This window comes from Grampus griseus (assembly GCF_964374135.1).
Source record: "Grampus griseus genome assembly, chromosome: 7".
Taxonomy (NCBI): Eukaryota; Metazoa; Chordata; class Mammalia; order Artiodactyla; family Delphinidae; genus Grampus; species Grampus griseus.
Genome location: NC_139001.1, coordinates 63,005,423 through 63,032,129, shown reverse-complemented (window position 1 = coordinate 63,032,129; position 26,707 = coordinate 63,005,423). Strand labels below are relative to the sequence as shown.

Sequence of the window (26,707 nt, the reverse complement as noted above, 5' to 3'; positions counted from 1 at the left end):
ACGTTTTTTCTACCAAACTGCACAGCTTCTCAGAAGAAGACAAAACAGAAACACTTAGCCATCTTCTACTTACCTGCCCTGCTCGCCTAGGTGAACAGACACTCCTTTTCCCCAGTAGAGCAAACCCATGGCATTCAGACAGCTCGTGATGCGCTCACTGCTCTGTGAAAGATGCCTGAGAACTGCTTCCAGTGGTCGAGTCACATGCCACCCAAGAGTCAAATGATTGTCTGCAAAACTCTTTGTGCCAGCTGTGTGTGTGATTTTATCATTCAATATAATAAAATATTGGGGACTTCCTGGTGGTCCAGTGGTTAAGAATCCGCCTTCCAGTGCAGGGAACGCAGGTTCGATCCCTGGTCAGGGAACTGAGATCCCACATGCCATGGAGCAACTAAGCCCACACGCCACAACTACTGAGCCCATATGCTCTGGAGCCCACGTGCCACAACTAGAGAGAAGCCCACGCACCACAGGGAAGAGCCAGCACACAGCAACTAAAACCCGACACAGCTAAAAATAAATAAATATTAAAATATAATATTAAATGATGCATTAACATATAAGTGTAAAAGCAAAATAGCTTCTTCTAAAACTATAAAAATTAAATGCTTTGTAAAAACTAAAAAGCCGGTGTAGCTGGCCCTCTTTACCCTTGGTTTCTGCCTCCATGGGTCAACCAACCACAAATTCAAACTGCTTATTGGTTGGATCCAGAGATAAGGAACCCATGGATACAGAGGGTGACTGTAGTATGCCATTTTCTATAAGGGACTTGAGCACAAGAAGATTTTGGTATCCATGGGGTCCTGGAACCAATCCCCCATGGAGACCGAGAGATGACCGTATCTAAGAGATTGCTATCAAGTTGACTGTCGATGAAATAACTCTAAAAGACTGGGAGGAAAATTATAAAAACCCAAAAGTCTTCTGCACTCATATCGCTTCCAAGTGGCTTTTAGTTTTCACTCTACTTTAAAGAAGCCCAAAGTGGAAATCGTAGACTTCGCATTTCAAGAATGGTGTATGCGAGAAAGGCCAACCAGAGAGCCGATATTCGAAAGTAAAACCCTTGGCCCTAGGGCTTCCCTGGTGGCGCAGTGGTAGAGAGTCCGCCTGTCGATGCAGGGGACACGGGTTCGTGCCCCGGTCCAGGAAGATCCCACATGCCACGGAGCGGCTGGGCCCGTGAGCCATGGCCACTGAGCCTGCACTGTGCTCCGCGATGGGAGAGGCCACAACAGTGAGAGGCCCACGTACCGCAAAAAAAAAAAAAAAAAAAAACCCTTGGCCCTACATAAAGAAAAATTGATGAATAAAGGTATATGTGTGTGTGTGTGTACACACATATACACATACGTACATGTATGTACGCACACACATACACAATTTGGGGTACATAGATATCATTTTAATTATTATCCTATTTCACCTACTTTTTCACTTATTAAAACCATTCCTCCCAATTTAATCAGATAATAATGACAAAGCAACATATATGAATGTATGAGTGTATGTGTGTATGTATAGAATGTGTCATTGAACTTGCATGGGCCAAGGATATTAGAAAGCTATTTCCCAATAGTCTGGAGGGGCTGATTGTTTTTCAAAATTGCCTCTTAAGTGAGATAACGTGGAAACAATACTGGACTAGGAATTAAGAATCCTATTCGGGGGCTTCCCTGGTGGCGCAGTGGTTGAGAGTCCGCCTGCTGATGGAGGGGACACGGGTTCGTGCCCCAGTCCGGGAAGATCCCACATGCCGCAGAGCGGCTGGGCCCGTGAGCCATGGCCGCTGAGCCTGCGCGTCCAGAGCCTGTGCTCTGCAACGGGAGAGGCCACAACAGTGAGAGGCCCGCATACCGCAAAAAAAAAAATCCTGTTCAAGTTTTCATTTTGATACTAGTTTACTTTTAGTGAACCTGATCATATCACTTGCCTTCTCCCTTCTTTTGCTATCTCCACTGTAAGTGAGTGAAGTGTGAGTGTAGTAAAGCATTCTTTGGCAGAGAGTTTTCATGTGCACCAATGAGAGTGCATGTAAAAGTGTCTTAAGAAGTTTAAAGCGCTAGATAGCACTGCTTCTAGCTCATTTGAAAATAATGGCTCATATATGTCGATGAGGACATGATCAGACACAGGGGGCTTTAGGTAGGGAGTTTAGATGGGGGTACTGAGGCAGAGGAGGATTCTTTAAGGAAATAAGGCTTAAGTCAAGAAAAAGTCCGACTATTTAATATAGAACAGGGAAAATTGCAAGTAATTCAGCTGCAGCATTTAGACAGAGACAGGGATTTTTCACCTGATAGCTAGCCTTTCCCTTCCAAGTTTTCAGATTGAGATGACGCATGTGTGAAAACAACCCTGGTACGGCAGGCAGCATGAAGGCCATGCCACTAGTGCTAACCCACCCCACAAGCTCCTTGAGTCTCACTGTGCCTTGCCCTCAGAAGCCATTAAAGAATTCTGTTATGTTCCCTTGCCTCTCTTCCTCATTGGATATATGTGTGGATCTGACTGTATGCTTGGGTGAATTAGTCTAGAATATGTGCTAAGGTTATTAAATGATGGTTGTACTATCTCTTTCTCTCCACCACTATTTTTCTGTCCCCTGTGAAAAGCTATTGCTTCCTGTGTCTGTCTTCCTTGACCTCTTTTTGACCTGATAGTATGCCAGCCACTTAAGAGGTATGAGCAATTGTGACAGAGACCAGACTGAGTAATGGGATGACAGCATTTTCCATTAGAGCTATACTCACTCTGAATGCATCTGTAGTTCATAAGAGGGTCTGAGGAAAAACACAATGAAAACCTTTCAAGACTGATTCAATTAAGAGCCTCCCAGGAGTGACTGAGCACCAACAATGGAAAATTCAATATTGGGCTCACAGTAAGACACTTCACTGCATGAATGTCCTTTTTCTCTAATGTGTAAGGAAAAAACTCTGCAGCAACCTTTTGAAAAATATGGCATTTGTTTTTTGTTTTCTTTTTTAAAGATCTACCTCTTTCAGATTCTTTAATACCAGTATTCATTAGGGGAGATGTGAGATTATAAAATGAATGGTTGCAGTGTCTAAAACCAATTGCTCACATGTACAGTTGAAGCCCAGCATGAAATTATCTGCATTTGTGACCCTAGGCAAGTTTGAAAGAATGGCTGTGGGCGCCAGTGACTGTTTTCTTTACCTTATAATAATGAGGAATAAAATATGCAACCCCTTCCCAAAAACTGAGTTTAGTATTAAGCAGCATTCAGGGAACAAACTGTTTTCCTTTGCCCTTCAAGTAGCATTGTATAATCAATCACCATGTGTACAGTTTATAAAGGGCTTTTGAGCTGCTTACAGGGAAATATTTAATGAGATCCATTTCTGCAGCAGAACCAAAATGGGCTCAATGGGTGAGTGTGAATTATTGTTCATGTCTTTAGGTGTGACGATAGCATTGTGGTTAGGTTTTTTTCCCAAGAGTTTGAAATATTTATAGATTAAATAATATGGTGTTGGGGATTAGTTTCCAAATAATCGAAGGTAAGCAGGGAGAGGGAGATAGGGATGAAAACACATTTACCATGAGTTGATCATTATTGAATACATGCTGAGCGTGTATTGAGGTGTCGGGTCTTTATATTATTGTATTTCTCCTCATGTATGGATTTGAAATTTTCAGTAATAGAAGTTAAAAACCAAAATAGGAAACTTAGTTCCATTTTATATACAGGATGAGAGACTTATATTGTGAATTGGTTGACTTAAGTTTAGCTTCCCTCTGTGAAAAATGAAGCTGGGCGTGAAAGTCAAGTGTTGCTCTTTGCTAACATTTATCTGGGCAGGGCTCGTTACATCTGACCAAATAGAAGCGGCGTGAATCAGCTTTGCTCTGCCATGTAGTTTTTGACAGGTGGTGTGAAAAATTCAAATGACAGATGGTGGTAATTATTAAACAATAAACAATACCAGTTTATCAGGAACCAAACAGAAAAGAACTACTTTTAGTTTCTGGTGATGCGTCTAAATTGTCCTTTGTTATATAATCGGTATTTTAACATCGTGATTGGTGTGCTCTGCTAAGTATGGAAGTTTAGAACTTCAGGAAGTTTTGTTTCCAACTTTCTGCTTCTCCCTAATGTTCTTTTTTTTCTTAATTAAAGTAGATTTACAATATTATATTAGTTTTAGGTGTATAACATAGTGATTCAATATTTTTATAGATTACACTGAACTTCAGAAAGTTTTAAACTCTGGCTTAATGTTAACTATCATTCTTCAGAATAAAACTTGAATATATTAAATTAAACAATCCATTGAGGGGATGAACTTTGAAGCAAGCGTGGAACTGAACATCATAACTTAGAATTTGTATCACGGATGTTTTAAGAGGTTGTAAGTCAAAGAAAATTTCATGAGGTTCTGTTTTTTACCAAGTATAAATTATCAAAAACTTACTCAGGCTCTGGGCTACCCACCAGGGATACAAAAATACATATGATGCCTCTGCTGAAGGAGCTTTTGTTTCAGTTCTGACATTAGACAGCTGGCAGCAAAAAGTAGTAAAGAGAGGTATAAAATTTTGTGGTAGGGGCACAGTAGAAGCTTTGATTAATTCTGATCAGGGATGCAAGGATGGTTTCACTGAGGAAGTGATATTTGAGCTGGGCCTTGAGGGATAAGTAGGTGGTAAATGGGAGGAAGGACAGGCCATCCTAAGGTAACACCATGAATGAAAGCAGAGAAGAAAGAACACAATATGAAATGCAATAGAATGTCACCCAGGGACTAGGTTCCAAGGTTAGGTCATATGGTAAAAATTGAGTGTATATTCCTAAATTTATGATGCATGTAACAAGGTGGTCTCATTTTGAAAGGCAAGTAAGGTAAGAACTGAGAGTGTCCAAGTGTCCAAAGGATTCATGTCCCCTAACTCCAGTGAGTTAAGAAAGTGACAGATGGGTTAAATTATTTAAGCACATTGTTTAAATTATTTTTCTTTTGTTCTCAGTTATTTTATGCTGTTATTTTATTTTATTTTATTCTTGCTAAGTACAAATAGCTGGATCCTCAGTTTTATGTTATATAACACAACTGATATTACTGTCTAGCAAGGTATGAAGAGGATGGGAAACCATGTGCGAAAGAGAGGAGGTTGGAAGAGCCAGCGTTTAGGGGGATGTGGCTTAAGTTCTCCAGGTCAAATTAGAAACTGATGTTGACAAGTTCAATATGGCAAAAAGAGTGAGAGAAAGATTAGTCTTGTGTCCTTTTCCAAAATTTGTGCATATATGTTGCCTAAAGAGGGCAAAATCCCATGGATTTTCAATCACATATACATGATTTAAAGACACTTCCCACAAAACTTTGGTTCTCAACAGATGAAAATAAATGTTGATTAGCCCAATTTGAAGAAAAAATGGAAAGGAATTGACTTTACTTTCTTAACTTTTTCTAGATAGCCTGAAATTTCTATGTGGTACATATGACCTTCAGAATTAGAAAATATTAAAGCCATTCTAATTATGGAAAAATTTCATTTATCCTACACATATTTCAAATCCTACCCTTTGCCAAACACTCTACTAGGTATTTGAGACCAGCAGTGAAAAGGTAGACATTTCAGTCCCTGCTCTTATGAAGCTTTCAATCCAGGGAGGCAGATACCAGTCACACAGCTGCAGTGGTGAGTACTGTGATGACGTTCGGGCTGCTGTGAGGATCTGACCTATTCTGAGGGTCAGAGGATGATTCCCTAAGGAATGACTTTGAAGCTGCCGTCTGAAGAATGAGTCTGGGTCAGCTTGGGCACTCAGGGCTCACAGATCTACTCAAGAACTGAGAATGTGTTTTGAAATGGTTCACAGTGATAATCTGAATTTTTAAAATATATATAATCTGGATTATCTGATGACCCCCTCCTGACCAAATACTGCCACATGATTTCATTACTCGCATTGTCTTTTTGTTATTTTTGTTGTTAAAGTGTTACTTTATTTCTTGGGTTTTTGTGGTATTTATGGAATTGGTAGTTTTGTTTGTTTTTTATTTAAATTTTTATTTTATATTGGAGCATAGTTGATTAACAGTGTTGTGTGAGTTTCAGGTGTACAGCGAAGTGATTCAGTTATACATATACATGTATCTATTCTTTTTCAAATTCTTTTCCCACATAGGTTATTACAGAATATTGAGCAGAGATCCCTGTGCTATGCAGTAGGCCCCTGTTGGTTAAATACAGAGGGCAAGGGTAAGGGGGAGGGATAGATTGGGAGTGTGGGATTGACATGTTCACATTGTCTTTTTGTTTGTAATCACCTTGCAACAAGATCTAGGTTGGACTAATCTAGTTAGAATCCTGTTACAGTAACTTCCTAGGTAGGAGTTGATGGTGGTAGAGAGTAGTAGTAGCAGTGTAGACAGAAGTAACTGGATTCCAGAGGAATTCAGGAGATTGACAGGGTGTAGAGCCACATTGGTGATAGAGGGGATGGGTAAAGGGTGACACCACAATTTTGACTTAAGTAACTCAATGAGGGCTAACGCCATTTACTGAAGTAAGGAGATGGTGGTTAACAGAATGAGCTCTGGATAAACCTGGTATATGTTCACATCCTGGGTCTGTCACTCTGACTGTATGACTCTGGGTGGATTACCTACTCACTCTAAACTCTTCTGCAAAATTTGAGGATGAACACAATAGTATGTCCCTGGAGTTATGACGGTTAATAATAAGAGTGGCAGTAGTTGTGGCAGTGGTGCTACATTTAATAGGAATAGGCTTGGGGAAAATATAAACTTGGTTTTGGAGGTGCCTCATAAATATCCAAGAGGGGGTGCCATGCAGGCGTGTGTGTGTGTGTGTGTGTGTGTGTGTGTGTGTGTGTGTGTGTGTGTGTGTGTGTGTGTGTGTCTAGGAGCATTTCAAAACAAAACAAAAGAAGATAGACTTGCCTGGAAAACCAGACTGAAGAAAAGAATCACAAGCATGGCTTTGAACGTGTGCTCTTTTGTTTCATGAGCTCAGGCTGGTAGTGAGATCAAAGTTCACAGAGACATCAAGAAAATTGTTATTTCAGGACCACAGCTTCTGGCTTAGGCAGGCACACTGTAAAGGTGTGTCACTCTTCATATCCAAAGACCATAAATGTGACCGCTGCATTCAAGAGCAGCAGGGGTAACATTCTAAGTATTGGTTCCTTGGTACAAGGGGCATGTGAATAACATAGCAGTCCCCGGGTTATACAGTTAGCATCTGAAAACTTCAATCTCAGCGTAGCATTTGTTTCAAAGGATGAGCGCATTCTTGGCAGCTCCGAGGTTGTTGAGGACCCAGGCTTTAAGGGAAAAAGTCAGAGCTTTAAGGACAAAAAAATTGAGCTTTGACTTCACTGTCATTTCTCTTGTTCTGCGGAGAAAGAAACAAATCACAGTGGATAATGATAAAAATGCACATTAGCATTTTGTTGGTATTGCAAATTGCTTCGGTTCTGCATGTTATAGTGTTCACTTGAAAAGGCTTCCAGAGCCACTCTGTGTTAGTCTCAATGTGAGATATCATCTCCTTTATTGCCTAACATCCTAATAATTTTATTTTCAGGGGCTTAATGTTCTCATTTTTTTTTTCTGTTGCGTGTCTAATGCTGCTGCTAAAACGAACATCTTGGCAGTAAACAAGCCCAAAACAATTATCATGGCACAATGCACTGAATAATTATGCCTATGGGTATAAATATCACAAAGCAAGTGTGAAAAGCAGCCCTGCTCTATCGGTACTTGTAAATCAGTGTATCCAGCAGGAATACTCTGGGGACTGCTGAAGTGAGGGCCACGCCTGCTGTCAGTTTTCTTGGAAAGGGAACTGATCAACCATCCCCCATTCTCAGCACCTAATATTCTGTATTGGCAGATCCAAAGCAGATCAAATGCACACAATCATTGCACTCTTAGAGCTTATGCTTTAAAGCGAGAGGCAGTGAAATCATGGGAAAATATCTAAAATGAAACAGACACACATTAAAGAACAAGTCATAGGAAGAGGCCAGGCATAGGAAACTGCGAGTGCCAGCACCCTGAGGTGGGAAGAGTGTTGGCCTATTTCTGGAACAGAAAGCTTGATGAACAAGAGAGAGATGGTCAGAGTTGAGGTTGGAGAGGTAGGAGAGGTCCAGATTAGGAACTTTTATGGGCCTTGGGATGTGTTTGGGATTTTATTCTTATTGTAGTGGGCCGTGATTAGAAGGCTCAAAGCAGGAGAGTGATTCAAACAGTTATGATTATTCCTGAGACCTTTCGGCATCACTGCTACAGAGCAGTAGAATGGCTACCTGCTGCCCCTCGACACCCTTCTCCTTGGGATGGATTATTTGGGACTTCGGTTGCCTTTCCAGGCAGACTGATTTTCCCGATATCCTAGGTGAGGAAGGGATAGTTTGCCTTCACACACTACTTGGGACCATTCCTAACCCTTCCAGTTAGAGAAGTAGGGTCATATTTGTGTCCATATTTATATTTTCCATCCTGATGGAAGGGGCAACTTGAGGTAAGGTTGAAGAGACAGTGAGTTACTAGCTGGAGCCGTGTGAGAGCTGCTTTTCAAAAATGAACATGAAAATCTTTTATATAGTCTCCTCTGGTGTTTTAAACATAACAAGCCCAGTGATATATCTTAGGAAACTTGATGACATTGACTGAAGCTAAAGGGGAATATTCTTATCAAGTAAAAATCTATAATGAACACTGCTCTCTCTTTAGCAACATGGTTGTTAAGTGACCCAAGTCATTGTAACTGGGTGATGAACCACAAACACTCACCAAGGACGCTCCATGCTGGGTGCCTAATAGATCAATTAAGTGTGTGCTTAGGACACAAGCAAAGTGGGCCATAAGCATTTTTTTTTTTGTAGTTTTACATTTCAACAAGAATTGACTTGATTCCCCATGCCAAAAGAGAAAAAGATTTTTAGGGATTTTCTTATTGTTTTGTGGTTTGGAATCATTTTTAATATCAATTGTATGTGGGCAGGGATAAGGGCGCCATCTTCTTTTCCAGTTTTGGGCTTCTTGATCTGGTTCTGTGGACACTCTCCCTCCTTTGCATCAGCCTTTACTTATTGTCTGAATGAGTTTACAAGCTCATGCTTCAGACCCTTTCTTCGAAGGACAATTTCTGCAAAATCCTGGGAGGTTCAACATAAGCTTTGTGTAGCCCAAAGGAGGGTAAGCAAGGGGCTGGGAAGAGTGGGGTCCTCGACTATCTCTGAGTTGGGGCAGTTTGAAACCTCAGAGTTGGGGGTTCTGATGCCAGGGTGCTATTGTTCTCATTAAAGTGGGCGAGGGGACAAAATTTTAAACATTTCATGCACAGCCTGGTAACTGTCATTCAGCCACACACAATCATAAATGACCTGCAGTCATCACGTCTACTGAGAGCAGAAATGGATCATCAAAAGTTATTCAGAATTGTTTGTAGATTAAAAAAAAAAAAAAAAAACAAGTACAAAAGGGAATTAGAGAACAAAAGAGGCAGTTTCCAAACTTGTCGGCACATTGGAGTCATCTGGGGACCTTTTAAAGATTGCACCACCCAATCTATGCCCCAGACCGTCTGAATTACAGTCTCTGGAGGCCGTCCCAGGCATCAGTACTGTTAATGCTCCCCAGGGAATCCCAGTGAGCAGCAGGCCTGGGAACTGCCGCCCTGCAGAACAGCCTCACTGAAGCACGTGGCACAAGGTGGGACTCGAAGAAACCAGGTTTCTAAATTCTACAGATTAAAGGGAATTAGTTTAAAACTGGAAAACACCATTCTGATTAAAAACTGATTTTGAACATTGTCAATGGACATGTTATACATATATATATATATATATATATATATATATATTTATAGAGACTCCAGAAATCACATGTATATTTACTCATTAACCTAAAATATTTGCCAAAAACTTGGTATTTGTGGAGCACCTGCTATATGCTTCACCCTAGACTCTTCACCCTCACATTGGGGGTCCCAGGACAAGAATGCAGGTGGAGGGCCATGTCTTGCCATCATGTTCCAGGTGAGATCTCAGTCAAAGGAAGAGTTGGGCAGAATAATCGGGAAGGTCCATCTGACCTCCTGGGATTTTTCTTCTTGGATTTGTTTCTCTAGTACCATCTGAGTGCCATGCTAAGGATACTCGCTCATAGAAATGTGAATCCTAAAACCAACAGGTGTGGCTCAGGTTCGAGTTCCCCTCCATGTGTACACCTTGGGCATTCCTAAAGGTGTTCAGGCCCCGACACCGAAGATTCAGCTTCACCTTTTCCCCCGCTGAGAGTGGAACACAAATAGGTATTTTTGAACTAACTTGAAAGGGTTAAAGTGTTTTAGACCATCATCCTTGAAAAAAGTTCTTAAGTGTTTTCTCTAAGAATACTACATACATGTAGAAAATCTTTTATTTTAAATTCCTAGAATCAGAAGTAGCCAATGTGAACATTTTAGAATATGTTCTTTTAATCACAATTTAATCGCATTTTATATACGCATGTATTAACACATACATATGAAAACTGGAGCTCATACTGCATATGATTTTAATATGATTTTTTCACTTTTCATTAAATTGTGAGGATTCTCCCATGTTATTAAATAGAAGAGATGATCTTAATGTATGAATAACATTCTACCATACAGATACACATTTTAACCATTTATTTGTTTCTTTTTTGCCATGAAAAACAGTATGTTTTTAAATTTGTTGACAATGTATTTATTTAAAGATAAAGATAGATAACTGGAAAAGTAAATTTATGAGGATAAACAATCATTTAAAAATATTTATATGTATGGCCAAATTTTCTATAAAGATTTCACCAATTTACACTCCGACCAGCCACTTACAAGAGCGTTGCTTTTATTTTATTTTTGGCAGCACAGTGATTTATCTTCTTTTTTACATGTATTTGATAGTTTAATTATATAAGCTTCAGGTATACAGCATTATAGTTTAACATCTGTATACACTACAAAATGATCACTACCACAAGTCTAGTTATCATCCAGCACCATATAGTTGGCCCCCTTCATCCACTTCGCCTACCCCCTTCCCCTCTGATAACCACTACTCTGTTCTCTGTATCAAGGAGGTTTTTTTTATTTTGTTTTGTCTGTTTGTTGTTTTTTTTAGATTCCACATATGAATGAAATCATACAGCATTAGTCTTTCTCTATCTGACTTATTTCACTTAGCATCACCCCTTCAAGGTCCATCCATGTTCTAATCAGTATAAAGTTTGAAGATTATTCTCAGTAGGAGACAGTGTATGAAGTTAGGGGTGTCTGAGTTCAAAGAAGTCAGAGGCAATTAACACAATCTTAAATACAGTAAGTTATAACAGTCTAATTTTCACAATCACAGAATTTCTAAGGAGTTATTTGCTTGCAAGAAATGTCAAATAATATGTGACTTGAATAACAAATGTTTACTCATTTAATAAAAACCGAATCGTTTACTCTTCAAAAAAAAAAAAGGTCCATCCATGTTGTCCCAAATAGTAGGATTTCACTCTTTTTCATGGTTGAGGGATATTCCATTGTGTGGTGTGTGTGTGTGTGTACACACCACATCTTCTTTACCCATTCATCTATTGATGGACACTTAGATTGCTTCTGTTTTGCACGTATCTTTTCAAAATAGTGTTCTCATGTTCTTCAGGTAAATACCCTGAAGTGGAACAGCTGGGTCATGTGGTAGTTCTATTCTTAATTTTTTGAGGAATCTCCATACTGTTTTCCATAGTGGCTCCACCAGTTTATAGTCCCATGAACAGTGTTCAAGGGTTTCCTTTCCTCCACATCCTCTCCAACACTTGTTACTCCTGTCTTTTTCCTGATAACCATTCTGACAGGTGTGAGGTGATATCTCACTGTGGTTTTCATTTGCATTTCCCTGAGGATTAGTGATGATGAACATCTTTTCATGTGCCTGTTGGCCATCTGTATGTCTTCTTTGGAAAAATGTCTATTCAGATCCTCTCCCCATTTTTTTTTTTTTTTTTTTTTCCTGTACACAGGCCTCTCACTGCTGTGGCCTCTCCCATTGCGGAGCACAGGCCCTGGACGCGCAGGCCCAACGGCCATGGCTCACGGGCCCAGCCGCTCCGCGGCACGTGGGATCCCCCCAGACCGGGGTACGAACCCGCGCCCCCTGCATCGGCAGGTGGACTCCCAACCACTGCGCCACCAGGGAAGCCCATCTCCCCATTTTTTAATTGAGTTTTTCTGTTGTTGTTGAGTTGTATGTGTTCTTTATATAGCTTGGCTATTAAGCCTTGTCAAGTGTATGCTTTGCAAACATCTTCTCCCACTCAGTAGGTGGCCTTTTCGTTTTGATTTTATTGCATTCTTTGTTTTAAAGTCTGCTTGGTCTGATATGAGTATAGTTACTTGAGCTTTCTTTTCATTTCCACTTACGTGGAATATCCTTTTTCCTCCCTTCACCTTCAGTCTCTGTGTGTACTTACTTTTGAAGTGAATCTCTTGTAGGCAACATATAGATGGGTCTTGTTCTTTTATCCATTCAGCCACTCTATGCCTTTTGATTTGATAGTTTAAACGTTTTCTCTTTTAATTTAATTTGTTAGTTTGAACATGTCCAAACCCACAGAGAATTTGAAAAACATATATAATGAATACTCATATAGTCCCACCTGCCCTCATCAACTGTTACCCCTTGCAGTACCCATTGCATTTCTTTTACATACATGCATTTCTCTTACATTTGTCAAATCATCTGAAAGTGGGTTGCAGATGTCATGACACATCATTCCAAAAACTATGGCCTACATATCTCTTGTTTTAATTTTGTATTCATTGGATTATAAGCGCAGTGGAACATTTCATGCATGTTTTCATATGTCATTTGTATTTGTATTTTTTCTGTGAACTGTCCATATCCTTTGCCTACTTCTCCATTGATGATGTAGCACTTTCATCATCAACATCTATGATGCATGTGAGTGAAAACTGCATCAAATGCTACCCAAATACCACTCAAACCTCCTAACAAGGTGCTAGGCCCAGTACACACGGATAGCCAATGGTGTGTAAGAAATATTCCTTGTGATTTAAGGTATGGCCTTGGCTATTGCTATTTCTGTCAGTGAGAAGAGAAGGCTTATATTCATCTCATTGACTGTAAACATTCTATTCATGGCCACGGACTATGGAAAGAAGTGATTGAGGTTGAATGGGTAAGCACTGTTAAGCACACTATAGCTAGCAGGAGCAGAGAGAGTGTCTTGTCCTGTCAGTTAAATTGGCTTTTTGCCGTTTAGATGAAGCCCCCTAGGACAGGGGTCCCCAACCCCTGGTCTGTGGCCTGTTAGGAACCGGGCCGCACAGCAGGCGGTGAGCAGCGGGGGAGCGAGGGAAGCTTCATCTGTATTTACAGCCGCTCCCCATCGCTCACGTTACCGCCTGAACAAACCCTATCGCCCCCTCCAACCCCGTCCGTGGGAAAATTGTCTTCCACGAAACCGGTCCCTGGTGCCAAAAAGGTTGGGGACCGCTGCCCTAGGGCACTGTATACTGTATTCGAAGATAAGTTTTACCAAATAAAACCACTGTCTCGAGGGCCACTATCTTGATATGTTGGCGGTTGGGATTTCTGCAAAAGAGCTCTTTGCTATCCAGCTCCTGAGTCTGCACACCCTTGCTGAACAACTGTCCTGGGACCACCTGAGTCAGATGGGGTGGCGGGGGAGGCCTCTGGGTTTGCTGCATTTCAGCCATCCTTCTCTCCAAAGCAGGGTTTGTATTTCTTTCTTCCTCAGTAAATTGTTAGAATATGTACCTGCGCTGAGTTTGCCAGCAGATAAATCACACCCAGCAGATTCCCAGCCCGGCAGTTACAGGTGGAAGAAGCTTTTGAGTTTCAGGCCCTGAGCTTTGCACAGCCATTTCCCCCTCCTAAACTCCAGGGCACAACCATTTGCCTTGTGGCTCTCTTTTTATTAGTGTAATATGTAATCCCAGAAATGGTGTGGTATTAAATGTCGTGCAGAGTTTGTGCAAGGCCTGGTCCTGATTCAAGTTACAGACACGAGCAGTGCCTCAGGGAAGCAGGTCTCCTCGTCCCCTCTGTCTGCCCGTTTCCCATCCGCCCATTCCCCTTCTCTCTCTTTCCTTTCCCCTTCCTCGTTTCCGTTTCTTCCTGCCCCCAAGACAAGATTTGCAGGTATTGCCCCCATAGATTCCAGAAGCTCTGTCTTATATCTTGCAAAACACATTTCTTCCACAGAATCATGAAATAAGAAGGTAACAGAAGGAGAGTGCAGAGATCAGGCAGGTTTCACAGTTCTTAGGCCAGTTATTAAGCTCTAACAAAATCAGGGGACTCTGACAAAAACAGCTCCAAACATGCCAACAAAGCCCCATTCCAGGGACAAAAGCGATCAAATGTGCTTATGATGTGTGTTCAAGTTGGCCTCTCTACCGTCTCAGAATCTCCACACCCATAACCACGAATGAACCTAGAGAGCTGCTTCCTTTGTTCAGGGGGAATAAAAGCATCTGTCTTTGGAGGCAGCGCTGTGAACAGACCTATCCCAGAGAGGCAGGGACTTTGCCGCCACTGGGACGCCCTGCTCTGCCCTGCGAGCAGCTCTCCTCCTCGACCCTCCCAGGAGCCAGCCATCCCCCACTCACATAAAACATGCCAGCCTGAGGGGACAGAGGGCACCAGCTGGTGTGACCACAGACAAGTTCCGTCAGTCACTGCCTTCTTGTCTGGAGCAGGACGCAGGGACTTTGAGGAAAACCGCGTATGGCCAAGCCAGGCCGCCCCTGTGCGGCTCTGAGACTTAGTGAGGTAGCTTTTGGGAAATGCATCCAGCTCTGCGAACACCTGTTGCCCTCCTTGCCCTAGTTAAGACCTTTAGAGGCTTCTGTTAGCACTTGGCTATCTGTTATCATTCTCCTATGGTCTCCTCAAATTTTAACTTAAACTGATATTTATTTAATAGGGATTATATACATGTTATTCTTAAATATTCATTACAGAAATTTTATGGAATATGAAACACCACAAAGAAGAAAACAAAATCCCAATCCCATAATTCTGAAATAACCACTGTTCATAATCTGATGTCTTTGTTTCTAACATTTTATATGCTTAAAATTACATCTTTTTCTTTACCAAAATGCGATCATTCTGCACATACTGTTTCATAGCTTTGTCTTTCTCATTTAACGTTGTACTATAAGCATTTTTCCATTTCATTAAGTATTCTTCTATAACATAATTATATCGGTTACAGAATATTCCATCTTCTGAGAAGGTCATGGTTTATTCATCAGTACCCTATTTGTAAACATCATCTAGGATGTTTCAAGTAGTATGCTACTATAAATAATATTTAAATGAACATCCTTATGGCTAAATCTTCCAAATCCCTGAAATTCTTCCTTAGGACAAAAGGTTGGAAATAGAATCATAGACTCAGTAGGTATGTACATTTTGATACATGTGGTGACACTACCCACTAAATACAATATGCCGACTTATATTCCGTCCCCAGCTCCCCAACTAGATTATGAGTTCTTTGAGGCCCACGAATATGTGTCCCCAACAGTGGGGACAGTGTTGGGCATACAGCACAAACCTGTACTTCAGTTTCTTCATCTGTGAAATAGACATAATAATACCTACTTTGAAAAAAAATAGAATTTATCACATAGGGTTTATTTCATGAGGATTATGCGTTAGCACATTAAAGCCTGAGCCCAGTTCCTGACACATAAAGCTCAATAAATATTAGCCTAGTGTAAGAATTCTACTATATGGGGATTCTTCTGTATGAGGTGTTGAAAGGATTAAGTAAAACAATGTATATAACGTGTTTGGGCCAGTGCTCAACACATACTAATTACTCAATAAAGAGCAGTTATGGGGACTTCCCTGGTGGTCCAGTGGTTAAGACTTCGCCTTCCAATGCAGGGGGTATGGGTTTGATCCCTGGTTGGGGAGCTAAGATCCCACATGCCTTGCAGCCAAAAAGCCAAAACATAAAAAACAAAAGCAATATTGTAACAAATTCAATAAAGCCTTTAAAAATGGTCCACATCAAAAAAATCTTTAAAAAAAGAGCAGTTATTGAGAACCAGACAAGTCTGTTTTAGGGGCACGTAGGCAACAAAGAGGAGGGTTGAAAGTGTAAGTATGTTGGAATCAGGATACAGCCTGAAGGACATGTTCTTCTCTCGGGAAACTCAGGTTGGGAGATGAGGAACATAGAAAGGCAGACCAGGCAGTGGAGGGGTTGGGAACTCAGGCAGACAGACAGCAAATGGGGCACCAAGAGGGCAATGACTCATTTTGAGAAAAACATCCACCCCAGCCAGGAAGTTACTAGTGACAAACTTCCTGTGATATAAGGGATCAGTGTCTAAGTCTGGCCAGGCTGTGACCTAAAAGTAAAAATAAATGAGATGATCCCCATGTCTTACTCAGATAACAATATGACAGAACCGATATGCCCATTGCTAGAGGAAAGACAGATGGTCCCTCTGTGTTCAAGTTCAGCTTCCTTTCAGGGACAGAGAAGCTACTTCTGTGTCTGCTACAGGCTGCGAATCTATTATTCGAGATAATTAGGCATCCAGGCATTGTGAGCAAGGTTTGCGGCTGTCTAGCAGCCTTGACTACCCAACGCTTGACCAAATTGTTCTTAAGTCTGGAGCTTTTATTACTTTAGAAAAACCAGGACAAAGAGCATTGCATATAACAGTGAAATAATTACCTGACGTTTCTTTTTCAGGTGTTAAGTGTCCATGGTTTCTGTTGAGAGTACATTTTAAATGCTTTTCTGTTCCCATCTACTTTAAAATGAGCAAAACATGCCGGTAGATTACGGATAAGCTTTAGGTAGAATCTACTTTTCATTTATGTTTTGTGTAGGTCAAATGAAAGTAAATGCCAGAGAAGCACACACATCCTGAAATATACTGCGGTCTGTCTGGGAAAGCAAAGTCAAGACCATTCAAAAGCTCTGAAGTAAAGAACACCTTAATTTTGACTGTAAAACAAGTTTTCCTTTTTAATCTACCCTCACTGGCATCATGCAGCAATCCTCAGCATGAGGCCCTGAACCTGACTCTCCCTGAGAAGCAATCTTGGCTCTCTTTGGATATTTGACATGGATCTAATTATTGTGGTGTTTCTATAGATCATTCCAGAAACACACAACCAAGGCTCAGGTGGAGCTCTTTGGTGGGGGTAGAAGAGGAAGGGACGCAGGCAAAGCTTATGATTACTTGCCATGGCCTTATCGTAAACGTCCACCTGTAACTTCATTCACACAGTGAGAGCACCTAGGCCTCTGTCATCTTTAATAACTCAACCACCATTATGTGATCCTGCCTCTTAATCACTGGAATATTTTAAAAGTAAGATATATGGAGCGGAAAGGAAGGATATTTATCTAACTTTGCATACTAAAGATAAACTTCTGAGTTGGCAGTCACGATAAAAATGAAAAAAAAAAAAAAAGCATTGGTTATAGCTTTTCTGAATGAGACACCAGTGGAGATCTTTTCACACTGTGCTCTATGACAGTAGACTTCTGGACTTCTGAGGTTTAAGGGGCAAGCAGAAGTCACATTGATGCTTGGAGTATGAATGAGTAAAGCCTTAGATATAGTATTAAAATGAGACTACTCTGACTTTGCTTAAGAAAAAGTGGCTAAACTTTTCTGCATGAATGTATACATTCCCCTCCTCCTATCCCCACATAGCCTGTATATACATATTTCTGTGATAATCAAACTGAAGATGAAAAATCCATAAAGGGTAATAAGCCTGAGCAAAAGTAACTATAGGGCAAGTCAAATGAAATTATGATTCATTAGACAGCCATTAAAAGAACCCATCAGGGCTAAGCTGTTGGGGTGGTAAGTGGTGCATCTTTACATCACCAGTGGATTGCTTGGAGCTTTGCCCTGCAGGCATCGTTTCTATTGGGAATCACGCAGGAAGAAACAAGCACCGACGGGAGCCTCTTCATTCCATTGTTGGGGAAGATTCTTAGAAGGGAAGGTGTAACCTGAAGATGGAGTGATTTCTGTGCTGGGACCCAGACTGGCAGAAGGTTCTGGCAGAATAGACCTACTTGAGCACGCTTTGTACATGCGTGATGCGCCATCTAGTGGTTAAGTGACCCTAACATTAATGAAAAGGAAAATGGTCTTTTCTGGCCCCTTATGCTTCCAAACTCTCCACCACTTGATTGGAGCAGCAGGAGGTTTGATGCTGTAGGCTATTTTGGGGGAAGAAAAAAATCTATTTTCTTAGAAGCCATATATTGACCCCAAACTAGTGGGGGGGTGGGTAGAAACACTGATATTATAGTAATTATGCAAGCCAGAGGTTGCATATTGGCAGTGTTTGCCCCAGAGTACTTTTTTCCATTTTAGTTTATTGAGGTGTAATGCACACAGTGTCGTCCACAAATCTTCATGATACATTTTTACATTTGTAAAATTTTGCATATGTATAATCTGCATAATCACTACCTGAATCAGGATAGAGAATGTTTTCAGCATGCCAGCAGCCTCCCTCCTGTCCTGTCCCCTCAATCCTCCCTCAGAGATACCACTCGTCAGAGCCCTGTCACCATAGATTTGTAATGACATCATTAAAGTATGTACTCCTAACCCTAACCTCTGGGAAAGGATAAAATCCTGTAATCACCATTTTAATAGTTTGCCCAAAAGGGGACAGTTTTCTCATCAGAAACATTCTGTGGCTAAACAAAGGCGCCATTTCCTGGGTTTGCTGTTTTTCAGAATCCAAGTGGCATCATGTCTCTCTCCTCAATCTCAATTCCTCACATATTGTTTTCCTTACCAAGCTTCTCACTGAGAGATACAGCTCTTAGGTGCACTGATTGTTTTTTCTCAATTGTCTCTGCAGGCAGCCAAGTCAATTTTCAAAGAAATCCCATTACTTTTGAGTGGCATTTCAGAGGTGCCGCTGATTGTCATGGCAAAGCCTGTAAATTCTGATGCAGTGTTTCAGAAATTAATGTGAATATCATGTCACCAGCGACTGCATGACACTCTGTTCATAATAAGCCAAGCAAACTGTAATGGTGAGAAAGGTTCTCAAACTTATAATTCAGCAAAGGCTAATTTATAACGCGTAGCATCACGCAGTCGTGGTTGCCATTTCTACAGGACCTCTTTCTGTTCAAATGAAACTGAATTCCCTCTGAAGGTCAACATGTTTAATATGTCAAGAAGCAGAGCTGGTTCTGAAATAAAATTATTGTGATTATTCCCGAGTTGTCTTGTGCATATCTATTTATTTGATTACTGAACAAACACACAGTCAATCAGCCATCAGGTCCAGCGAGCACATTACTTCGCAGTGTTTTGCAAGGTGCTGGAGATAGAAAAGCATAAGGTGTGTAAGTCCTCCCTTGCTGTCGTGGAGTTCACCTTTGTTTAGACCTGTTGTCCCGTAGCCTGCAGACTGTGTATAAAGACATGGCTGCCTCTTGGGATAACAAACAAGGCAGGAATATAGGCATTATCCTAACATTCCTTTTTATAAATTACTTGTACTTTGCCCTAATTATTTGTCATGGATTTGGAAAAGAGAAGAATATAAAGAAGAAAATACAAAATTCCCTAATCCACCAAAGAAAGAAAGTCTATAATGGCTTTAATTCCTTCCAATGAATTATAATTCTCTTACTTTTTCTGTGTGTATGTGCAAATATATATTTATTTTATGGAATTGAGATATTACGATTTTTCTCTGTCATAAGAAACTCTTGAAACATGTTTAATATTGTGATGACTTTATAATTTCTGGAATATCTTCATAGTTTTTTAACCACTACCTGTTATTGGAGATTTTGATTGTTTGCTGTTTTTGAAATAGTTACAGAGATTTAATGCCTATTATTTGAAATGAACTCTGACTTTTTACCATACTTAACAGCCAGAACTACTACAATAGGGTTAAATAATAATGGTGATGCTGGTTGTTCATGGTTTGTTCCTAATTATAAAGTCAGTAACTCTGGTATTTGTTAAGTATTATGACCACTGCTGAGTTGAGCTGGATAAAAATCATATTAAGTGCTTTAAGTTCCAAGTTTTAAACATCAGCAGTGGAGAATTGAACATTGCCAAATGTCTTTCAGTGCAGGTGGAATAATTAGGTTTGTTCCAATTTGGCCTGTGGACGTGTGATAATTATATTAATAGATTTCCTAATGTTGGTCCCCCTCCACCAGAATGAATACTACTATATCATAGAGTAATATACTTTTAATGAATTGTCAAATTCAGCTCCATACTATTGATTTTAGGATTTTAAATCCATGTGTATTGAGCATTGTTCTTGAGAGATAACTAATATGGCAGGGTTAGAGACACACTCTGTTTGTCTCATTCTGGTCTATGAATGCAGGTTGCTGAAATTGGGCATGGAGAACCTGTTTATGTCTATTATTCATTCTCTGTTTTTTCTTTACCTCTTATCCCACCTCAAATCAATGTGTTTTTTTTTTCCTTTTGTGAATTCACTAAGTACTTTTCTTAACCTCTCTCGAAGCATTCATCACACTCTTATATTAAAATTTTCTGTATATGTGCCTTCTGTTCTTGTATGAGTGGTCTGTGTCTTACATTCAAGAGTTTTCCATCCCTCCCCCTTAGTCACTGAGTATTGTCCACCTAACCTCTCCTGAGGGTCCCAGCAAAGCACTGCAGGGACAGTTGGTGGAAATACACTTCGATGAGTTTTGTCAGTCCACTTAGATCTCCAAACCAGCCCATCACTAAGCTAAGGAGGAAAGCAAGGAAGTGAGAGTAATTCCAAAATTTTGTGGCTACCGTGCTTCTGTGTGGCAGCAGTGTGAGTCCGAAAGGCATGAATCAACTTCCAAAGGCTTAGGAGCAGATACAGCAAGGATGAGAGCCAAGCCCTGAAACCAGCCGTCCTGTATCTGCCCCAGGTGGCTGCTCCATCCTGGTCCTGATGGTGGATAACAGAGGGAACCAATTACTTCAAATATGTTCACCTGCCTCAAGTACATACTCTTAAAACTACGTATATTCATTATATTCTAATAATTTTAAAAAAAACTCCTTCCAACACTCATCTCAAGACATCACTTCAATATGATATCTTTCAGTTGCCAGTTCTTTCCCAGGGGAAGGCTTACAAAATTCAGGACCCAGTACAGGCTCCCCTACTAGACTATAAACCACTTGAGGACAGGCATTAGGTCTTAAGTATATTCTAACTCACTGTGCTAAACATATAGTTTAAACTTAACTAGTGTGTCTGGAATTAATTACTCTTTTCTTTTCCTTGCAATGTAATATTATTAAATGGTATTCCTCACATGTATTTAAAGGCCAAAAGCAACTTCAAGGATGATACAGGCCTTTTAACCAGTAGTGAGAAATAGAATCAATTGAAAACGTAATGAAAATTAACGGGAGAAATGACAACAAAAGTGAATGGGAGCACAAGTACACTATTCAAGCTAGAATCCAAAGGAATGTTATGCCACCAGGGGAATCGTTCCGGTGATGACTCTTCTAAGTACCTTGTCAGCCTTCAGACCATCCTTGCAGGGAGTAGTCAGTGGATATCATTGACTTCGTGCTTCTTTGCAGTAACTAGAGTTCCTTTGAAGGCAAAGTGAAAAGCTGTGTTCAATGATTACTTTCTCCTTTTCCTTAGGGTGTTAAATACCACATTATTTGAAAGTTGGGAGATTGTTGGACCTTACCCTTCCTGGTGGGTTTTTAACCTACTGCTGTTGGTAATACAAGGCTTGAACTGCTTCTGGTCTTACTTGATCGTAAAAATAGCTTGCAAAGCTATTTCAAAAGGCAAGGTAAGATAAAACTCACCCTTTCTAATATGTCCCAGAAAATTATGGTTTTGTGTTCTTCTAATCAACAAGAACATTATTTATTATTTAGAATATCATCAGAACTGTTTTTTCTCCTTCAAGGTTTAGCATAACCTCTTTGAAACATAATACAAACTTTCATTTTCTTCTGTCTAGTTGATTATTTTACATGTAGCATCGCTTTGCTGAATGATCTGCATTTATAATTTTAGATTCAATGGAGATATATTATTTGTTGTGTTCCTACTCTCCCTTTCTCTGTCTCCCTTGGTCCTCCTCTGATTATACTTATACCAGACAGAAATTTAATAATTCTTTTATTTTATGAGAAAGGGTTGCTTGATGTAGTATGACCATTTATGACTTTGTCAGTAAAAATTTAGTTAAATCCCTTTGGTTAAAAATGGGCTCATGAAGCTGATTTGAATAAAGCTTCCCAGGCCTCAAGCCCTCTGTGTAGAGCAGTGACTTTTCTGGAACGTTCTCTGTGACATTTTCTTACTTTCATTGTTCGTTCTCTTCCTTCTGCCAACCTGGAAGTCTGGGAAGTGGAACCCTTTACATGTAAGTTTCTCACGCCTCTCTCTCTATGCCAGTCCTGGGTCCCACGTTAGCCCGTTGGAGGGGCACTCTGATGCTTTTGTTTCCATGCATATTGTTCTGTCTAATCTGTTGGCACTGCCTGGAGGCTGTAACCGAGGTGTGGCTCCCACCAGCTGTGAGGGATGCTAGGGACAGCTCAGTTAGTGACCTTTTGTGTGAGCTTTCATTCTGCTAAATTTTGCATGATCCAACGAAGGAGATGGATTTCTTTAATTGATGTTCAACATGTCAGCTAAAAAACAGAAATAGACCAAAGTGAAGTATGAGAAACAGAACTAAGTTGGGGAGAGGATCAACGCGGTCCGGAAGGGAGGCCAGAGCATCGGCTCTTTGCCAGGGCTGCCCTGGGCAGCGGAACAGCACGTGACCGCTTTGTGAGCCCCTTCCGCCGGGGCTTGGGACATCTAGTCACGTACTATGAAGCCAATTCTCCGCATCAGCTCCTATGTAAATACAAAATATTTTTAGCAATGAATTGTTTAAAAGCAAGAGTTCATTTTTTCTCTGTGACCTCGTACTCTTTAAAATGAGCATGTATTTCTATTTTAAAAAACGCTCCTGTTCTCATTTGGATACAAATTAAATCAATGTGCACAATACTGTCAGTATGATAATGGTAACTGAAGATGCAGGGAGGCTGTAGATTAGATGATTTGTGTCCTTATTGCATTGCTATTTCCACCAGATACGCTGTCTTCTCTCTAGTTTACTTCTTCAACTTTATTAGGAGACAGTCAATTTTATTCCAGACCTCAGGCTTCAAAATATCTTAACTGCCTTTGCTGTTCACCTAGAGCAGTAAGATTCATCTTGGCCATGAGTTATGGACTCTGTTTTCCTGTGGTTTATTTTGAGATATTCTAAATTGTTCCTTCCTTTGGAGGTAACATAAGTATAGATTTTTTTTCCCAAATGCAATTAAAAATAATCTTACTAAGCATGCAAATGTAAATTAATCGCTCTCTGAAACTGGAGTTTTCTTTCCTATTAGCAGCTTAATTTATGACTAATGGATTTCCAAACGTAGTGGAGCTTTTATTCTAATGCTGTCTTTGTGACCCATGTTTTTTTAAGTTAAAGTATCCTTATAATCCAGTCATTTTGGTGTTTCAGTATCTAAATCTTCTTGGAGATGGTCCTTGTGAGTCTCATCTCATCTCAAGGGCCATTGGAGTGAGATCCATTTTTACATATTTACTCAGTCATCTCTGCTTAGGCTGGAGCAGCAGTGCTCAGCTCAGGACTTTCTCCTGTCCCCACCTCACCCCACCCCACCTGACGAAGGTGACGTTCTCCTGCAGTGATGGTGGCTTCTCAAATTGGGAGGGCAGTGGATTCCAGGGTTCTCCGGTTGGGGGTAGCAGTGACAGAGAGGATGAGATGTGGAACTCAGTTCATTCTGAAAAGCCTCCCAGGAGATTCTGCCGACTTCCCAAGCCACCTCTTAGAGAATCATAAGGGACTAGACTGGGAAACTTTCTATGAAGCCAAGCAAGCCACCAGGTCCCTATTGCTACCACCACCCGCCTTAGACAATAAGTAAACAGCACGCAGTTACTCAAAGGTCTTAAGGCCTGTGGGGTAAAAATGTTTACCATGATGTAGACATAGAGTAGGAGGTTCAAACTCTTTCAGTTTTATAAGCAGTAGAGTATTTCTGTAATTTCTTCCTACATTATCTCCTTGTGAGACAGTATGATTTTTTTTCATCCTTTATGGTAACATATAGATTTATATCCTGGTGCCTTACTCATGACTTGTAGAGTCTGAATGGAGGAGGGAAGAACCCTGGAATGATGGGAGCCAATTCATGATGATCGAGCCAGTAGATTTTTCTTGGGAAATATTTTCAACTAGACCTCACCCAGCAAGTGCCCCAGATGCCTCCTGCTGCCATTAGTTGTTATGTGGTATACAAAACAAAATTTCTACTTAATTCTAGCAGAGAAAAAAGAAAAATTAAATCATCAACGAATGCATTAAAAAGCCAAATAAGGGCTTCCCTGGTGGCGCAGTGGTTGAGACTTCGCCTGCCTATGCAGGGGACACGGGTTCATGCCCCGGTCCGGGAAGATCCCACATGCCGCGGGGCGGCTGGGCCCGTGAGCCATGGCCGCTGAGCCTGTGCGTCCGGAGCCTGTGCTCCGCAACGGGAGAGGCCACAGCAGTGAGAGGCCCGCGTACCGCAAAAAAAAAAAGAAAAAAAAAAAGCCAAATAAGAATGATGTTTTAGTGAACAGAGCTAGTGAATATCTCCATTAGTGTAGTTAATTAAGAGCTGACTTTAAATGATTCTCAGAGAGAATGTGATCATCCGAGAATAAATGGATCCATTTGTACCGAATTCCTATAGTGCCATTCCGGTAGTACCATATGCTACTTTGCCAGTAAGAGTGGGGTTCATGGTCTAGTACATTCTCAGTATCCAAAGGCACCTTAAGGAAGTCAACAAAGCTAGCCCCCTGCGATGCCTAAATCCACCTACATTCCTTGATAACTGACTTAGTCACCCAAATGTCTATCTCCAAAGAAGGGGAACTTATTACTATGGCAATGTTCCTATCCTCTTCGATGTTTTCAATAGTTAGATCTGTTTTTCTTCATGTGTGATTGTGCATATACTTCTGAGCATGCCATACCTTAACGGTTCCTTCAGAGCTGGCTGCACTCACCTTCTCGTATTCCACAGGTGTCCAAGGACGATCGAAGCGATATTGAGTCTAGCTCAGATGAGGAGGACTCGGAACCTCCGGGGAGTAACCCCCATGCCGCGACCACCACCAATGGGACCAGTGGTACCAACGGGTATCTCCTCACTGGCCCTTGCTCCATGGAAGATTAATTACTCAAAACTACAAGTCCCAAATAAAGTGAACTGTTTGTTCCTGGAAGTATTTAATAAGTTGCAAATGCAGTTCCTTTCATAATCTCTCAGCACCAGAAACAAAAATTAGGATTATCAAAGCATTTTGAATAGTGCACTGCCATATGTCCTGTCTGTGAATGAGGAAGAATTACCATTCTGTATATGTAGGCATGCTTTATGTAATTGGCACAAGGGAACAGTATTTGCATTTGTACTGTCTTAGAATATTATTTATTTTTTTGTATTTGTTTGTGAATCTGTGGACAAAAGAGGGTTTCCTCACTCCTTTTTACTCTCTGGGTTCATGACAGTGAGGGAGACGCTCCATCTGCTTCTATCCCTTTTTATTCCCCTAAGCCAGTCCGCTAGGAGCCTTAGCTTAATTGGTCACTTAGAGCAAGCAAATCCCAGTGCAGGATTCTCGTACAGCTCCAAATAGGTTTGCTTTCTTTGTGTTACAGTGCCTGTTTCGAAACGGCCTGTACAGTCTCAGTGAGCTTTGTCCCGGTGTAAAGTTGGAACAGGATGAGCTCAGTTTTGTAATTGTCACTCTTCGTGGTCGATTAGCTGTTGCAATTAAAGAGTGTGGTTATTGGAGGACTTAAAAAATTTGTTTTGTAGTAAATTGCTTTGGATTAGATGTCATTTCTTATTCACACAGCCAAGATCTCTTCAGTGAGAATGGCAGCTAGCTGGGGATTAACTTTGGAGGTTACAGAGATTTTTTTATTCTCTATTACGGGGTCAGTGCTCCGGCTCTGAAGGAAGACTTAAGGTCATGGTTACAAACAAAGAAGTCACTCTTCCTACTGGGAATTTGTCCCATGATCTGAGAATAATACAAAGAGAGCAGCAGATTTCAACCAGGTTTTACCACTACCCCTGTAATTAGCGCCGTCTTTTGCCATGTCATGAAAAAAAGAAGCTAAGTATATTTTGGAACAGATAAAGGAGACTTCCAAGAGTTGGCAAAAGTCACCTCTAATGCAAAGCACTTTACCGCAACCAGCTTTAAAGAAAGTGCCCTCTCTAGTATTTGATCTTGATGTTTTTATTTTTCTGAGCAAAATAAAGCCAATGGGAGAAAGACTATTTTACCGTTCGTCTTTTCTCCTTAAACATAACCCATAACATAACAGAATTTCCTGTTACTAGAAACTGAGCAGTGTTACGCTCTAAGTCCTTTTGTTTGCTTCTTTGAAGAACTTGCTCAGTTTCCAGGAATTTTTGTTCAAAGGGAGCTATTTCCAGAAAAAAAACAATAAAAATTCTACTCAGCAATGAGAAAGATTACTGAAAAAATAAGTTTCCATAGTCTCCT

The 26,707-nt window shown here is 40.6% G+C and overlaps 1 protein-coding gene across 2 annotated transcripts in view; it reads left to right on the top strand.

Moving 5' to 3' along the window:
* Positions 1-25,362, top strand: part of CERS6 (ceramide synthase 6) — a gene marked incomplete at both ends in the record, with an annotated part of 316,660 nt that extends 291,298 nt beyond the window's left edge. Inside the window, 3 exons of one of the 2 annotated variants that reach the window (XM_082658770.1) lie at positions 21,743-21,899; positions 22,458-22,481; positions 25,210-25,362. In XM_082658770.1, coding sequence (XP_082514896.1) covers positions 21,743-21,899; positions 22,458-22,481; positions 25,210-25,362 — 334 coding nt within the window. The remainder of the gene's footprint in view (positions 1-21,742; positions 21,900-22,457; positions 22,482-25,209) is intronic. The other variant, XM_082658771.1, reaches the window with a different exon arrangement.
* Positions 25,363-26,707: the final 1,345 nt, after the last annotated feature.